The sequence below is a fragment of the Chiloscyllium plagiosum genome, unplaced genomic scaffold (assembly GCF_037043375.1).
Source record: "Chiloscyllium plagiosum isolate Xiang-an unplaced genomic scaffold, Cpla_swu_hap1 HiC_scaffold_3, whole genome shotgun sequence".
Classification (NCBI taxonomy): Eukaryota; Metazoa; Chordata; class Chondrichthyes; order Orectolobiformes; family Hemiscylliidae; genus Chiloscyllium; species Chiloscyllium plagiosum.
In genome coordinates this window covers 39,991,500-40,010,438 of record NW_028270141.1, presented here as the reverse complement: position 1 = coordinate 40,010,438, position 18,939 = coordinate 39,991,500, and the positions used below count along the sequence as shown (strand labels likewise).

Genomic DNA, 18,939 nt, shown 5'->3' with positions numbered 1-18,939 from the left:
TCTGAAAGCATTTGACAGCCTGAAAGCTGTGTTAATCACTGCCCCAGTATTAGCCACACCTAATTATGCAAACTATTCAAGGTGGCTATTAATGCAAGTGTTATATGGGTGTCAGTGTTGTGCTCTTGCATGAAGACGATGACAAGATAGAAAGTTCTATCGGGTATTTCTCCAGGAAATGGAACATTCATCAGCAGAAATATTCGACAGTTGAGAAGACAACTTTGAGTTTGGTGTTGGTGTCACAACATTTCAATGTTTATGTTACCAGTAACGTATCTGAGACAATCATATACACTGATCATAACCCATTGAAGTTTGTGGCAAAATTTAAGGACAAAAATGCCAGGCTGTTTAGTTGGAGCTTGTTGTTACAGTCATTCAATTTGAAAATTGTGCATGTGGCAGGATGAGAAAATGTGATTGCCGACACATTGTCAAGACTGGAATGAGAAATGGAGGCATTCGGTGGCAGGAGTAAAACAGACTGAAACAGAATATAGTTGTGCATGCTTGTATGTTTATTGTCAATATAGAGTATGTGTGGTGTAGAGTACTAATAGTTTAAGATTAAGGGGTTTAAAATGAAGCTATCTTTGGATATTGATGGGGTTTTTTTCAAGGGGTGAGGTGTAATGACGCTGCCCCTTTAACAAGGTTATGGTGTCGTTGGCTTTTTTTAAGAGGGGTTGTAAAAGACACACTCTGAAAAGTCTGGGCTTGCATGGGTTTTAGGGGCAATTTAATTATAGCTAACAGATACTGCCCCAGGCAAAAGGCGTTTAAGTTTTAGAAAAAAACATTGTATAATGAAAAGGAAGTGGTCAGGTCTCCCACCTCAGCTTTTGTCTGGTTTGGTTTGGTCTGGCTATTCACTGAAAGCAGTCAGGCAATTGTTAAAACTGCTGGACCCAAAGAAACAGTTCAAGGTTGATCCTCCTCACTCTCTGACATTTCTCCTGTAAAACTCTGTGTTGGATTTTACCTTTTGTGCCAAGGGGTGTTTTCTGGGGATTCTTGCGAATATTTGGAAAAGCATCATTAAGTTGGGATGGTCTGTTAGGTTTTTGGATAGATTAAATTTTTCAGTATTCTGTTGTCTTTTATTTGTATTTCATTCGGTAATCTTGTAAATAAATTGTTTGTTTAAAACTATGTGGTTTGACCAACTGCATTCCTCCATGTTACACTGCACCATCTGTGTTACACCTGCTTAAAACAACTAGCAAAGTTAGAGTCTGGGCCACTTTCTTGAAATTTTTTGAGGGGGTCTGGCTTGGTACATAACAAACTCCTTTTTGAAATAAAACAATGTTTAGCCTTGACTGCTTTCTGTGGCAGCAAAATTCTCCAGGCTCACTTGTTGGGTGAAGGAATTTCTCATCATCTCAGTACTAGGTTTGACTTGTAGCCTTAGACTGTGACCCTTGGTTCTGGACTCCCACGTCACCATATCCTTCCTGCATCTGTCCCCTATCTAATCCTGTTAGAAATTTGTAGGTTTCTAGGATATCCCCCTCATTCTTCTGAACTCCAGTGAATATAATCCTAACTGATGCAACCTCCCCTCAAATGTCAGTCTTGCAATCCCACCAATCAGTCTGGTAAACCTTTGCTGCATTCCCTCATAGTAAGAACATCCTTCCTCAGATAAGGAGCCCCAAACTGCACACAATAACCTAGATGTGTCCTCACCTATATATAATTACAATTTGAGGACACTCCTGCTTTTGTCCTCAAATCCTCTCACTATGAAGGCCAACCTACCATTTGCCTTCTTCACTGACTCATTGACTAGTGTAAAAAGACGCCCAGGTCTCATTGCACATTCCCCTCTCTGACTTTATAGCCATTCACATAATGATCTACTTCCTTGTTTTTGCTCCCAAGGTGGATAACATCACATTTATCCATATTATATTGCATCTGTTATGCATTTGCCCCCTCACTCAGCTTGTCCAAATCACAATAAAGCATCTCTGTATCCTCCTCATAGTTCACCCACCCAGACAGTTTTGTGTCATTTGCAAATTTGGAGATATTACTTTTGGTTCTTGCATTTATATCATTAATATGTATTGTGAATAGCTGGGGTTCTAGCACTGATCCCTGCAGTGCCCCACTAATCACTGCCTGCTATTTGGAAAAAGACTCATTTGTTCCTACTGTTTACCTATTTGCTAACCAGCTTTCTAGACATTGCAAATTGGGACGGCACGGTGGCTCAGTGGTTAGCACTGCTGCCTCACAGCACCAGGGTCCCAGGTTCAATTCCAACCTTGGGCAACTGTCTGTGTGGAGTTTCCTCTGAGTCTGCGTGGGTTTCCTCCGAGTGCTCCGGTTTCCTCCCACAGTCCAAAGATGTGCAGGGCAGGTGAATTGACCATACTAAATTGTCCATACTGTTAGGTGCATTAGTCAGAGGGAAATAGGTCTGGGTGGGTTACTCTTCGGGAGGGTTGATGTGGACCATTTGGCCCAAACAGCCTGTTTCCACACTGTAGGTAATCTAAAAATACATTACCCCAATCCCATGTGCCTTCTGAAAGTCCAAATAAACCACACCCATTAGCTCCCCCTCATCAACTCTTCAAGTTACATTCTTGAGGAATTCCAGTAAATTTGTCAAGCATTATTTCCCTTTCATAAATCCATGCTGATTGTTTGATTCGGTCACCGCTCAGCTATTAAATCTTCTTTCCTCATTCCTACATTCCTCAGTGTCCATGAGGGTTCAATTTCTGAGTGCCCCTTTAAAGATGAAATTCACAACATTAAAAATAAATGATCAATATCAGTAAAAATATCAAAGCTATGCGACATTTTCATTGATGTTGATTTTTGTTGTTACTTTGTTTCAGCAGATAGAAGATTTACTGTAATTTTCCCAATGACTGTCATCAGGCTGACGAGTCTATAATTCCTGGTTTTCTTTGTGCCTCCTCCTTAATAGAGGGGCTACATGAGCTACCCTCCAATCTGCAGAAACTGTACTAGAGTCTACAGAATCTTGGAAGATGACCACCAATGCTTTCACTATTTCACGGCCATTTACTCAGGGATATAGGTTATGAGACCCTGGAGATTTATCTGCCTTCAATCACATCAATTTGCCCAACACCATATCCCTGCTGATACTGATTTCCTTCAGTTCCTTCTCAGTAAACCCTGTGTCCCCAACATTTCTCATATGTTATTTGTGACCTCCTTTGTGAACATGGACCCAGTGTGCTTTTAGTTGATCAGGCATTTCTTTAAGTTATAACTTCCCTGTTTCTGATTGAGAGACACCTACATTTGTCTTCACCAATCTATTTCTCTTCACATTCCTACAGAAACTTTTGCTGTCGATTTTTATGTTCTCTGCAAGCTTACTCTTGTACTCTAATTTCCTGTTCTTGATCAATCACTTTGATCTCATTTGTTGAATTCTAAACTGCTCCCAATTCTCAAGTCTGTTGTTTTTTTTCTGGCCAATTTGTATATGTCTCTTCCTTATCTCTAATTTCCGTTGTAAGCCATTGTTTGACCACCTTTCCACTTTTACTCTTGTTCTAGACAAGAATGAACAATTGTTACCTCGTACTCTTTTTGAATGTTTTCCATTGTCTTTCCACCATCATCCATTTAAGTAACATCTTCCAGTCTCTCATAGCCAACTCATGCCGTCATAATTTCCTCTATTTGGATTCAGGACCAGAATCAACTAGTCACAGAATCAAGTATGTCACTCTCCACTTTAACAAGGAATTCTATCATATTACGGTCATTCATCCCTAAGCAGCCTTCCAAGAGGAGCTGTCTAATTATTCCTTTCTCATCACACAATACTGTTTCTAACTATCCCACCTGACTTTCACCTGGTACAATGCTAAAAGGCACTGAACAATATTGGAATTGAACAGTTCAATTTGTCTAATTGCTATTAATTTGTAAATATTACTGCTTTTCACAATCAACAACTCTGACCAACTAAAGTGAAACAGCTGATTGAGGAGAGATTGTTCATATTAAATAATTATGCATTTCAGTCGTTGTATAGTTGTCTGCATGTGAACTGTGCAAGGTGTGAAGTACAACAGGAACTGACAAACAACAATTCAATGTAATTAGAAGATTGGTGTCAAATGCCAACATTTGACTCCAGAACAATTGATACTGGCACAGGGTACAATTAAAATTAGTCTACTTCCCAGTTTCTCTCTCTTTAGAAAAAAACACTCATCTCCTGCACAGAATATTCATCATCATATGCCATAATGCAAATGATTCACCATGATATCAAGCAAACATATTCACCATCAAATCCCACACAGAAATAACTTACATTACTTTAATGCTGTAGCAAAATGACTGAAGACCCTTTGTGAAATGTTATATTAAAAAAATGACTGTGAACATTAAGCCAGATGACCAAAAACTTGGTCAGAGAAAGAAAACAACAAGCCTGCATTTAATTAGCACCCTTTTTCAACCACAGATCATCCAATGACAGCCAATGAAATGGTTTTGGAGCACTGTTACTACTGGAGTGTGATAAACACAGCCACCAATTTGTATAACAAGTTCCCACAAACATTACAACCAGATCATTTTTTAAACTAGTACTTAACTAGGATTTAAACTGTAAAGGGGGGGGGGACCCAGGGAGATAGTGAGGAAAGAGATCAATCTGAGAACATAAGTGAGTCAAACAGTCAGGGCAGGCAGGGACAAAGCAGGACTAATAAATTAAACTGCATTTATTTCAATGCAAGGGACCTAACAGGGAAGGCAAATGAATTCAGGGCATGGTTAGGAACATGGGACTGGGAAATCATAGCAATTACAGAAACATGGCTCAGGGATGGGCAGAACTGGCAGTTTAATGTTCCAGGATACAAATGCTACAGGAAGGATAGAAATGGAGGCAAGAGAGGAGGGGGAGTGGCATTTTTGATAAGGGATAGCATTACAGCTGTGCTGAGGGAAGATATTCCCGGAAATACAGAAACATGGCTCAGGGATGGGCAGAACTGGCAGTTTAATGTTCCAGGATACAAATGCTACAGGAAGGATAGAAATGGAGGCAAGAGAGGAGGGGGAGTGGCATTTTTGATAAGGGATAGCATTACAGCTGTGCTGAGGGAAGATATTCCCGGAAATACATCCAGGGAAGTTATTTGGGGGAACTGAGAAATAAAAAAGGGATGATCACCTTATTGGGATTATATTACAGACCCCCTAATAGTCAGATGGAAATTGAGAAACAAACTTGTAAGGAGATCTCAGCTATTTGTAAGAATAATAGGCTAGTTATGGTAGGGGATTTTAACTTTCCAAACATAGACTGGGACTGCCATAGTGTTAAAGATTTAGATGGAGAGGAATTTCTTAAGTGCATACAAGACAATTTTCTGATTCAGTATGTGGATGTACCGACTACAGAAGGTGCAAAACTTGACCTACTCTTGGGAACTAAGACAGGGCAGGTGACTGAGGTGTCAGTGGGAGAGCACTTTGGGGCCAGCGACCATAATTCTATTCTTTTTAAAATAGTGATGGAAAAGGTTAGACCAGATCTAAAAGTTGAAGTTCTAAATTGGAGAAAGGCCAATGTTGACGGTATTAGGCAAGAACTTTCGAAAGCTGATTGGAAGCAGACGTTCGCAGGTAAAGGGACGGCTGAAAAATGGGAAGCCTTCAGAAATGAGATAACAAGAATCCAGAGAAAGTATATTCCTGTCAGGGTGAAAGGGAAGGCTGGTAGGTATAGGGAATGCTGGATGACTAAAGAAATTGAGGGTTTGGTTAAGAAAAAGAAGGAAGCATATGCCAGGTATAGATAGGATAGATCAAGTGAATCCTTAGAAGAATATAAAGGAAGTAGGAGTATACTTAAGAGGGAAATCAGGAGGGCAAAAAGGGGACATGAGATAGCTTTGGCAAATAGAATTAAGGAGAATCCAAAGGGTTTTACAAATATATTAAGGACAAAAGGGAAACTAGGGAAAGAATAGGGTCCCTCAAAGATCAGCAAGGTGGCCTTTGTGTGGAGCCACAGAAAATGGGGGGAGATACTAAATGAATATTTTGCATCAGTATTTACTGTGCAAAAGGACATGGAAGATATAGACTGTAGGGAAATAGAAGGTGACATCTTGCAAAATGTCCAGATGACAGAGGAGGAAGTGCTGGATGTTTTGAAATGGTTAAAGGTGGATAAATCCCCAGGACCTAATCAGGTGTACCCGAGAACTCTATGGGAAGCTAGAGAAGTGATTGCTGGGCCTCTTGCTGAGATATTTATATCATCGATAGTCACAGGTGAGGTGCCGCAAGACTGGAGGTTGGCAAACGTGGTGCCAATGTTTAAGAAGGGCGGTAAAGACAAGCCAGGGAACTATAGACCGGTGAGCCTGACCTCAGTGGTGGGCAAGTTGTTGGAGGGAATCCTGAGGGACAGGATGTACATGTATTTGGAAAGGCAAGGACTGATCAGGGATAGTCAACATGGCTTTGTGCGTGGGAAATCATGTCTCACAAACCTGATTGAGTTTTTTGAAGAAGTAACAAAGAAGATTGATGAGGGCAGAGCGGTAGATGTGATCTATATGGACTTCAGTAAGGCGTTCAACAAGGTTCCCCTTGGGAGACTGATTAACAAGGTTAGATCTCAAGGAATAAAAGGAGAATTAGCCATTTGGATACAGAACTAGCTCAAAGGCAGAAGACAGAGGGTGGTGGTGGAGGGTTGTTTTTCAGACTGGAGGCCTGTGACCAGTGGAGCGCCACAAGGATCGGTGCTGGGTCCTCTACTTTTTGTCATTTACATAAATGATTTGGATGCGAGCATAAGAGGTACAGTTAGTAAGTTTGCAGATGACACCAAAATTGGAGGTGTAGTGGACAGCAAAGAGGGTTAACTCAGATTACAACACGATCTTGATCAGTGGGCCAATGGGCTGAGAAATGGCAGATGGAGTTTAATTCAGATAAATGCGAGGTGTTGCATTTTGGGAAAGCAAATCTTAGCAGGACTTATACACTTAATGGTAAGGTCCTAGGGAGTGTTGCTGAACAAAGAGACCTTGGAGTGCAGGTTCATAGCTCCTTGAAAGTGGAGTTGCAGGTAGATAGGATAGTGAAGAAGGCGTTTGGTATGCTTTCCTTTATTGGTCAGAGTACTGAGTACAGGAGTTGGGACATCATGTTGCGGCTGTACAGGACATCGATTAGGCCACTGTTGGAATATTGCATGCAATTCTGGCCTCCTTCCTATCAGAAAGTTGTTGTGAAACTTGAAAGGGTTCAGAAAAGATTTACAAGGATGTTGCCAGGGTTGGAAGATTTGAGCTATAGAGAGAGGCTGAACAGGCTGTGGCTGTTTCCCTGGAGCGTCGGAGGCTGAAGGATGACCTTATAGAGGTTTACAAAATTATGAGGGGCATGGATAGGATAAATAGACAAAGTCTTTTCCCTGGGGTCAGGGAGTCCAGAACTAGAGGGCACCGGTTTAGGGTGAGAAGGGAAAGGCATAAAAGAGACCTAAGGGGCAACATTTTCACGTAGAGGATGTTACGTGTATGGAATGAGCTGCCAGAGAATGTGGTGGAGGCTGGTACAATTGCAACATTTAAGAGGCATTTGGATGTGTATATGAATAGGAAGGGTTTGGAGGGAAATGGGCCGGGTGCTGGCAGGTGGGACTAGATTGGGTCGGGACATCTGGTCGGCATGGAAGGTTGGACCGAAGGGTCTGTTTCCATGCTGTACATCTCTATGACTCTATGACTAAATGGTTCCAACAGAGGGTCACTCTTTGCTCGACTGCCAAAGTAACTGAAACAGTAAATGAATTTGCTGCAGAAACTCAGCAGGTCTGGTTGGATCGATGGAGAAAGAAACAGAATCAATGTTTGCAGGTGAGAGGGATATTGTGAGTGGAGGAGTGGACTAGGGTGTCCCCAATGGAAATGGTCCCTGCAGAATGCTGGCAAGGAAGTTGAGTGAAATGTATGCTTATCCAAGGCCCAGATCAAGAGAACATTTTATCCTGCAGCATCACTGATAGCATCTAGGAAAATGTGGCATTTATCTTGATGTCAGGGATGGGGTGGGGTAGGGTGTGGTGGTGTGGGGTGGAGTAGGAGGGAGTTAAGGAGTGAGCAGATAGGTGGAGATGGAGCCCAGAGAAAGAGAGAGAGAGGAAAAGTTAGGCATACAAGGAATTTGATAGTAAATGTGGGAAGACAAAACGCCGGACAGATGGTGATAGGAACTGGAAATATAAAAACACAGGTGAAAATATAGAAACACAGAGACATAGAAGCAAGAGTAGGCCATTTAAATCTTTAAGGCTGCTCCACCATTCAATATGATCATAGCTGATCATCAAGCTCAATACCCTAAACCCCTCCTCCATATTCCTATGATCACAATTTCTATACATCTACCTTCTTCCTAAGAACATAATAGTTATGAAGCTGTGAGTGTAATGTACCTTTAAGAGAGTTAAAGGCTAGCAGAGCTACCTGACAGCACCAAGAGTTCTGAATAAGATACAATGTAACATGTGGTCCAGCTACTGGGATAACTAGGGTAGCTCATTGCCTGGAGACAAAAACAGATTCAAATTCGGCCAATCAGTTTAAATTATATCCCGAAAAATATCAAACTCCAATCAAGTTTGAATTAAGTATACTGACGATCTTAAAAGCCAATGGCACAATCCGATGCACTGGGGATATAATGCCAGGGAAAATTGAACATTTGGGAGGAAAACTGCCATTCCACTAGCATGTAGAGACTGACCAAAAAATAACTCTCTTAAAGATACCTTTATCGATCATGACCTGTAAAGCATAATCCCTAAGAATAAGAAAAGATGACATAGGAAGATCCAAATAGAAGATTCGACAGCTAGCAGGTCTTGAAAACTTGAACTTCTGGTAAATTTTAATCAGGGAGTTTTATTGGACTAGTATTATACAAGGGAAGATAACAGACAGATTAGAGGAAGGAGTTGTAAATATTTGTTAGTTAATTATTCTGTTATACTTCAAGAAATAAAGTTGTTAATTTTTACTTTAAATGGTATTAGCCTCTCGAATTTTCAGAGATCACTGCACAGGATGAATCTTTTCTGTGTTGCTGGTTTAAATTAAGCAGGAGGGTTTACCCCATTTCGTAACATAATGTTTTGACCTCAATTACTTTCTGTGGAAGTGAGTTCCACAGGCTCACCACTCTCTGGGTGAAGACATTTTTCTTCTAATTCCTAAAGGTTTACTCTTTATCCTTAAACTATTACCCCTGGGTCTAGACTCTATCACCACTGGGAACACTCATTTTGCATCTTGCCAGTTACGTCCTGTTAGAATTTCATATGATTCCGTGAGGTCTCCCTTCATTCTTCTGAACTGCAATGAGATAATCCTAACCTCATACCTCATTGTGCTTGCTTTGCTGAAAGCAGCACATCTAATAATAGGATGAGAGATTAGGGGAGGGCTAAAGACAAGAAACAAGGTGTTCTGGCCCTAAAATTATTGAACTCAATATTGTGTCCTGAGATTGCAAGTGGAAAATTAGATGCTATTCCTTCAGTCTGTGCTAAGTCTCACTGCAACATGACAGCAGGCTTGTGACAGAAATGTTGGCATTGGAACACAGTGGTGTGTTGAAGTAGAAGGCAACTGGAACTCGGGTTCATTTTTACAGACGGAGCATCGGTGTTCTGCAAAGCAGTCACCCAGTCTGCATTGTGTCTCTCCAATGTAGAGGCGGCCAAATTATGAACGCAAATTGGAGCAGCACGGTGGCTCAGTGGTTAGCACTGCTGCCTCGCAACGCCAAGGACCCAGGTACGATTCCAGCCTTGGGCGACTGTCTGTGTGGAGTTTGCATGTTCTCTCCATGCCTGTGTGGGTTTCCTCAAAGTGCTTCAGTTTCCTCCCACAATCCAAAGATGTGCCAGTAAGGGATAAAATGTAGTAGTTTGGGTGGGATACTCTTTGGAGGGTTGGTGTGGACTTGTCGGGCTGAAAGGCCTTTTTCCCATTCTGTAGGGATTCTATATTTTAAAAAATGCAGCAGATTAGATTGAGTGGAGTACAGGTGGATCGCTGCTTCACCTGAAAAGTGTATCAGGGCTTTGGATAGTGAGGAGGGAGAAGATAAACAGGCAAGTGTTGCATCTTCTGCAATTACAAGGGAAGGTGCCTTTTGGGTGTAGGGATGCATTGGGAGTGGAGGAGGTGTCCCATAGGAAACAACACCTGCAGAATGCTCACAAGAGACTGGAGGGGATAATGTGTTTGTCCAAGGCCCAGATCAAGAGATCAAGTTTTATCCTGCAGCTTCACTGATGTCAGCAAGCAGATGCACAACCATTCTCATCAAAATACTTACAGACAGCAAACCAGTGTGTTTGGCAGCAATTGTGAATTAGTATGCAGCTGAAAACCCAACTGCACATAATTTTTTCAAATGTTCTTCAGCAGAGGCTGAATGCATCAAAGGAGAATTCTCATTATTTTAATTAATTTCTCATTGCAGAGGTGTGTATGGGTGTCTCAATAGAGCATGCTCTGGAGAAACAGAATTCCACATTACTCTGTACATGTGGTATCCAGACATTCCTCTCAGGCTTCAGTGGAGAAAAACAAACAGTTTTACCATCATTACCATGACAAAGTCTAGCCCACTAGTTTCAATCTTCCCACTGCTCAACTGGAGAAAACTTCTCCTCATCCAATACTGAATGCTTGAAACAATAGAGGGGTCAGGAGAGGTGGTGATGAGCTGGAACCAAATCTTGTCAAAGCACTTTTGGAAACTGACAGAATATTTTGGGATGACATTGTCAAGGACCAGAATGTAGATTAGAAATAGACTACGAGAAAAATTACTAAATAGAACTAACTAATCACCATCTTGGGTGGCACAGTGGCTCAGTGGTTAGCACTGCTGCCTCACAGCACCAGAGACCCAGGTTCAATTCCCACCTCGGGTGACTGTCTGTGTGAAGTTTGCACATTCGCCCCGTGTCTGCGTGGGTTTCGTCTGGGTGCTCTGGTTTCCTCCCACAATCCAAGCATGTGCAGGTCAGGTGAGTTGGTCATGCTAAATTGTCCATAGTGTTGGGTGCATTAGTCAGGGGTAAATATAGGGTGGGTGTGTGTGTCTGGGTGGGTTGCTCTTCGGAGGGTCAGTGTGGACTTGTTGGGCCGAAGAGCCTGTTTCCATTCTGTAGGGAATCTAATCTAATCAAAATAGCCACATGGATTATTCATAAGCATACCATACTACACAATCATATCATCACCATCCCACCGTACGTTCAAATCATCATCCTCCTCACAGACTATTCACCTTCATTTCTTGCCACATAGACTATTCCCCAATATAGCCACCAATACATGTATGTAGAAGTAGCACTTGCCTTGCTGAATAGAACAGACATCAGGAAGAAATCCAACAAAAATGTCTCAGAGATACCACTGTAGTCAAACCGGAAGAAGAGAACGGTGAAACTCAAAGTTATGTATTGGTACGTTGGATTACAGAAGGATGAGCGCAGAAGCTTCATACTGGCCATGGTCATCATTAAAACATCACAGCTGCAACACAAAGTAAGACAATAATTAATAAATGCAGTCCATACTGGTTGTCCTCTCATGGACTGTAGTTCCTGCAGCTTCTGACTAAAAAAATCAGAGGGAGCCTATCATTGTGCTGATGGTGGTCCTGCAGCAACTTATTACTGGGAGCTGAGTTAACTGCTTTCAGACAGCTGCCACTCCTATCTCAGGAGGAAGTCTCAGCTGTCTGCTACGAATTATGGTCACTACTAATTTTACAGGCAATCCCACCACACTAAGGTAGGTCTGGGATTGGGATCTCCAGGAAGTGAGATGGGCAGTCCTAAAGGGGGACATGCCCTTTTTGGGATGGAGTTGCTCCTAAAGAACCAGACGGTCCACAAAGGAAGTTCCCTTGTCTAATACCAAATCATAAAGTTAAGGATTCTCGGCCTCCCACATGGAATGTGCCCACCCCCACCATGTTTAAAATACAGTGGTGCCTGGATGAGGGCCTTAACTTGCAACTTAAAGATTACAATTAGCCCAAAGGCAGGCTGGCAACCTAATGCCTACCGAACGCCATTAAATTTCAGATAGATTGGGGGCAAGTGGGAAGGCAGCAGGAAGGCTACCCACTTGATTTTAAAAGACAGTTCTGAAGAAGGGTCACGAGACAAGAAACATTAACTCTACTTTCTCTCTACAGATGCTGAGTTTCTCTAGCAAATTTTGCTTTTGTTTCAGATTTCCAGCATTTGTAGTCCTTTGCTTTATCATGTTACACTGCAGACATGTGACAGTATCTTTGTTACGTTATAAGCTATTGCCTAACTGAATGGGTGAGTAAAACTCTCTCTACTACTCTGTTTTACTGCTGAAGTGAACGAACACAACCAACACACCAACATTTGGGAAGTTATTGGTTAAGAGTTTGCTATAATTGCCTCCAATATGGTTCACCATTTCATATAAACTACGACACACAGACAGAACAGTTGACACAATCAGTGTGCAGTGATGTTTATCCTCAAATCAAACAGCATTTTATTCCAAGACATACATGCCCTCTTACCATATCTCATCATCCTTCATGCATTTATCTCACCAATTTCAAAATACCTCTATTTTGAACACTAAACCCCAGTGGTACAGTCCAAAGTCTCACAAGTCATGATGTATTTCAAGTTTTTCAATGTTTTTCAAGAACTCCTCCTGTGAGGAGGGTTTCCCAGAGGCAAGCGGGCCTTACTAATTATGCCTTATTAATTGAGTAAACAATTAAAAATGGTTTACAAATGTCCTCATTGAAACTGATTAACCATTGCTATCAACAAAGACATACCTGACAATCTGCAAAGGCAGTCAATAAGTTTTCTAAAAATTAGAAATATAAATATGCAGCAGCTTACTGTATACCAAGCTTCTTTTGACTACTGAGAGAGAAAGCATCATTGGTAAGTGCGTTGAGCACCACAGCTGGGTAGATAATGTACTTCTCCAAACAAAGAAGCCAAACGTACAATTGCTCAAACCACATGAGTTGGGCTGCATCTGGAACACAAAACAAATAATTATGGAGAAAATAGAGAGGAAGCCGACACGTTGTAATTGGTTATGGAACCAAGGCAAGTGGATGGAGTTAAGTTACAGAACAATCAGCATCTAACTCACAGATTGAAGGGCCTCTTCTTTTTCTGACAATTTCTTCGAGGGCTCAAATAATATCAGAAATGGGAGGCGCTGTTAAAAATATCATTTAGGACAGTCGGCTGTGATCTCTTAGTTCTCTCGTAACTGCAGCATTTGATCCACAGCTTTTAAGAGCTTGCATGTCATTTTGTTTCAGGTTATGGGCACTTGGAAGCTGAGGAGGTGAGAAATCAATATCCAACTCTGTACTATGATTTTTGACTTTATAATGTGGATTGCATTTGGCATCACATTATCCATCCACAAACCCCCAACTTTAACTGCAACACATTGGTGCAAACCCAACATAAACCAAAAGCCTTACATCTAAACCCTTTCAGCCAGCTCTAAAGACCCCATGTAGATTATCTTAATCTATTTCCTTATTAGATGAAGGCCTCTGCAGTTATTGGTGCCACTGTTCAGATGAAATGTTGAACTGAAGCCTCTAAATGCGAGGCTTTCTTTCTTTCGTTCTTAACATCAGTGACTGGCAGCAACACTGACAAATGACCCTGATTGATTAAAAATCACACAACACCAGGTTATAGTCCAACAGGTTTAATTGGAAGCACACTAGCTTTCGGAGCGACACTCCTTCATCAGGTGATTGTGGAGGGCTCGATCGTAACACAGAATTTATAGCAGTGTGATGTAACTGAAATTATACATTGAAGATTTGATTGTCTGTTAAGCCTTTCATCTGTTAGAATACAGTGATAGTTTCACTTCTTTCATGTGTAAATCACAAAACTCTTTTTTTTTAAAATTGCATTCTCGGGTTAGCTGTTAACAATGGTGATAACTAGACAATATGTTGAAGGTGTTGGCCCCCTGTGTTCTCTGTCTATGACCTGATGTTTAGATTGATTCTAATCTAAAAAGTGAGATAACAGAGTTTTACATAAATTCATGCAATTTTTGAGCTCAGAGTTCTACATGAATGTATGCAGTTTTTGAGCAAAGTGCAATGTAACTCTGCAAGTACAAAAAAATTCACCACACAAAATATATGTGTGCATGTGGGTCTTTGTCTGTCTGTGTGTCTGTCTGTCTGGGGTGGGGGTTGTGAGTGTGAGAAAGTGTGTGTGTTTGTGTGTGTGTGTAGTGTGTCTTAAGTCTGTGAGGGGGTGCATGTGTGGGAGTGTGTGTGTCTATAAGGGTGTGTGTGGGTGTCTGTGTGTACCTGTGTCCGTGTGTATGTGAGAGTGTGTGTGTGTAGGAACATCTGTGTGTGTGTGTGTGTAGTGCAATGGTGATCACCTGTAATGTGACATGAATCCAAGGTCCCGGTTGAGGCCCTCCCTATGGGTACCGAACTTAGCTTTCAGCCTCTGCTCAGCCACTTTCCTCTGCTGCCTGTCCTGAAGTCCAGCTTGGAGGATGGTCACCCGAAGGTCCGAGGCTGAATGTCCTGGACCACTGAAGTGTTCCCCGACTGGGAGGGAACCCTCCTGTCTGTTGATTGTTGTGCGATGCCCATTTATCCATTGTCGTAGCCTTTGCTCGGTTTCCCCAAAGTACCATGCCTCTGGGCATCCTTGCCTGCAACATTGGCTGAGTTAGACAACGTTGACTGAGTTAGACAACGTTGACTGAGTCACATGAGTACCTGCCATGACAAGATAGACAAAGTTGGCTGAGTCACATGAGTACCTGCCATGTACAAGGTGGGAGGTGTTCCCACGCGTAATAGTGGTATCTATGTCCACAATCTGACATGTCTTGCAGCGTCCACCGTGACAGGGTTGTATGGAGTTGTCCTGAGAGCCGGGCAGTTTGCTACGAACAATGATCTGTTTGAGGTTTGGCGGTTGTTTAAAGGCAAGTAGTGGAGGTGTGGGGAAGGTCTTGGTGAGGTGCTCAACCTCATTGATAATGTGTTGCAGGTCATGAAGAACATGGCGTAATTTTTCAGCCCCTAGGAAGTACTGAACAACGAAGGGTACCCTGTCAGTTGCAGCCCGTGTCTGTCTCCTGAGGAGGTCATTACGGTTCCTTGCTGTGGCACGTCGGAACTGGCGGTCGATGAGTTGAGCGTCGTACCCCGTTCTTGTGAGGGCATCCTTGAGTACTTCCAGGTGTCCGTCATGTTCTTCCTCATCTGAGCATATCCGGTGTGTGCGTAGAGCTTGTCCATAGGGAATGGCTGTTTTAATAAGTTTTGGGTGGAAGCTGGAGAAGTGTAGCATTGTGAGGTTGTCTGTGGGTTTGCGGTAGAGTGTGGTGCTGAGGTGTCCGTCCTTGATGGAGACGCACGTGTCCAAGAATGAGACAGACAGTCGAGAGTAGTCCATGGTGAGTTTGATGGTGGGATGAAACTTGTTGATGTCACTGTGTAGTTTTATCAGTGACTCCTCGCCATGGGTCTAGAGGAAGAAAATGTCATCAATGTACCTGGTGTACAATGTCGGTTGGAGATCCTGCATAGAGAAGAAATCTTGTTCGAACCTGTGCATAAAAATGTTGGCATATTGGGGTGCAAATTTGATCCCCATGGCTGTTCCGTGTGTCGGGATGAAGAATTGGTTGTCAAAGGTGAAGACGTTATGATCAAGGATAAAGCAGATGGGTTGTAGGATGGTGTTTGGAGACTGGCAGTTGTTGGTGTTGCTGCGATGCCATCCTTGTGGAGGATGCTGGTGTAGAGTGCGGAAACGTCCATTGTGACGAGGAATGTTCCCGGTTCGACTGGTCCGTTGCTGCTTGTCACAATGACATTCCTCGTCACAATGGACGTTTCCGCACTCCACACCAGCATCCCCCACAAGGATGGCATCGCAGCAACAGCGTCAGTACTCAACACCAACAACTGCCAGTCTCCAAACACCATCCTACAACTCATCCGCTTTATCCTCGATCATAACGTCTTCACCTTTGACAACCAATTCTTTATCCAGATACACGGAACAGATGCTCAACTCATCGACCGCCAGTTCCGACGTGCCACAGCAAGGAACCATAATGACCTCCTCAGGAGACAGACACGGGCTGCAACTGACAGAGTACCCTTCGTTGTTCAGTACTTCCCAGGGGCTGAAAGATTACGCCATGTTCTTCGTGACCTGCAACACATTATCAATGAGGATGAGCACCTCACCAAGACCTTCCCCACACCTCCACTACTTGCCTTTAAACAACCGCCAAACCTCAAACAGATCATTGTTCGTAGCAAGCTGCCCGGCTCTCAGGACAACTCCATACAACCCTGTCACGGTGGACGCTGCAAGACGTGTCAGATTGTGGACATAGATACCACTATTACGCGTGGGAACACCTCCCACCTTGTACATGGCAGGTACTCATGTGACTCAGCCAACGTTGTCTATCTTATATGTTGCAGGCAAGGATGCCCGGAGGCATGGTACTTTGGGGAAACCGAGCAAAGGCTACGACAACGGATGAATGGGCATCGCACAACAATCAACAGACAGGAGGGTTCCCTCCCAGTTGGGGAACACTTTAGTGGTCCAGGACATTCAGCCTCGGACCTTCGGGTGACCATCCTTCAAGGTGGACTTCGGGACAGGCAGCAGAGGAAAGTGGCCGAGTAGAGGCTGATAGCTAAGTTCGATACCCATAAGGAGGGCCTCAACCGGGACCTTGGGTTCATGTCACATTACAGGTGATCACCAGTGCACCACACACACACACACACACACACACACACACACACACACACACACACACACACACAGGTACACACAGTCACCCACACACACCCTCCCACACATGCACCCCCTCACAGACTTAAGACACTCTGCACTCACTACACACACACATACACACACTTTCTCACACTCACAACCCCCACCCCAGACAGACAGACACACAGACAGACAAAGACCCACATGCACACATATATTTTGTGTGGTGAATTTTTTTGCAGTTGCACTTTTTTTCACATTGCACTTTGCTCAAAAACTGCATACATTCATGTGAATTCTGAGCTCAAAAACTGCATGAATTTATGTAAAACTCTGTTATCTCACTTTTTAGATTAGAATCAATCTAAACATCAGGTCATAGACAGAGAACACAGTGGGCTAACTCCTTCAACATATTGTCTAGTTATCACCATTGTTAACAGCTAACCCGAGAATGCAATTTTAAAAAAAAGGGTTTTGTGATTTACACATGAAAGAAGTGAAACTATCACTGTATTCTAACAGATGAAAGGCTTAACAGACAATCAAATCTTCAATGTATAATTTCAGTTACATCACACTGCTATAAATTCTGTGTTACGATCGAGCCCTCCATAATCACCTGATGAAGGAGTGTCGCTCCGAAAGCTAGTGTGCTTCCAATTAAACCTGTTGGACTATAACCTGGTGTTGTGTGATTTTTAACTTTGTACACCCCAGTCCAACACCGGCATCTCCGAATCATTACCCTGATTGGTTACAGCTTTTCTGCTGAATCCTTTAATGTTCTGAACCATCAGGATACAGAGGATTTAGTTTCTAATGAACACTGACACTTAAAGGATTTTAAATATGTTTTTGTTGTGGATGCAAATCCAAATCAACAATTTAATTTACGGTCTGCTTCACAACCTTTTTAGCATATTTTCTTAGATCTAAAGAACTCAGTTTAATTACAATCATGTTTTAGCTCCAGGTGATGTATTACTTTAATTTATCCTCCATTTCATATTCAGCGCAGTCACAAGTCATGAAGATTTTAATTCCCTACAATTGTCTTGATGCTCAAGCAAATTAGGTTCCACTCTAAATGATCTCTATGTAACCATATATGGTTATAACTGCAACAAATCAGAGGCCCTTGTCAAATCATTTTCACACATCATTTTCAATGATCATTATCACTTGCAACAAGCAAATATGTGCAATAAATGCAGACACATACATTATAACCACCAAAAAAAAGTTGGAAATAAAATTACAGTTTCTGCCAAGATGCTGCTTCATACAGTGTGTAAAATTGTGCAGTGATACAAAATTGTGAAAAATAAATTCTCAGAACAGCATATTTGAAACAACAAAAAGGTTGTACAGTACTTGTATTGCATCTTTATAACATAGCAAAATGTCACAGGGTATATTTTTAGAAATTCTAACACTGAATTTCAAAAGGAGATATTTAGGACAGACAGAAACACAGGAAATGGGAGCAGGAGAAGGCAATTCAGCCCCTTAGGCCTGCTTAGCCATTAGACTAAATCAGGTCTGATCTTCTACCTCAATGCTATTTTTCGTCATAGCTTTTGATTTCTTTAACTTACATCCTGAACATACTAAATGTCTGAGTCCCAAAGTTCACTGGAGTAAAGAATTCCAAACATTCACCACCTTCTGAGTAAAAAAACTCTTTTACATCTAAGTCCTAAATAGACTGCCTCTTATCCTGAGACTGCGTCCCCCGGTTTCAGACCAGTCAGCCAGGGAAACATCCTTCCTGTATCTAACCTGTTTTCAGCTTGGTAAGAATTTGCTTTGTTTCAATGTTTGTGGTTGACTCATTCAAAACTTTTGTCAGAGGTAGGTTTTAAGGAATATCTTAAAGGAGGAAAGAGGGAGCAAAGGATACAAAGGATTTCCCTGGAGCTGTGGACCTACAGATTAGGTACACAGCTGACAATGGCGGGGCACATGAAACTGGGGATATGTAAGATGCCAGAATTGAAGGACAGCAGATTGCGGAGTGCGATCAGGTTGAA

At 42.3% G+C, this 18,939-nt stretch overlaps 1 protein-coding gene and 1 pseudogene across 5 annotated transcripts in view; both read right to left on the bottom strand.

The window, feature by feature from the left end:
• LOC122548604 (pecanex-like protein 1) overlaps window positions 1–18,939 on the bottom strand; it is a 281,969-nt gene that overhangs the window by 110,965 nt on the left and 152,065 nt on the right. For all 5 annotated transcript variants that reach the window (XR_015752841.1, XM_087978544.1, XM_087978548.1 and 2 more), the window contains 2 exons: window positions 12,977–13,118; window positions 11,426–11,603 (listed from right to left, as the gene is read on the bottom strand). Coding sequence is in view for 4 of the 5 variants with exons in the window: in XM_087978544.1 (XP_087834670.1) it covers window positions 11,426–11,603; window positions 12,977–13,118 (320 nt within the window). In the remaining variant the exon portion in view is untranslated. The remainder of the gene's footprint in view (window positions 1–11,425; window positions 11,604–12,976; window positions 13,119–18,939) is intronic.
• Window positions 14,516–15,801, bottom strand: LOC148150571 (uncharacterized; annotated as a pseudogene).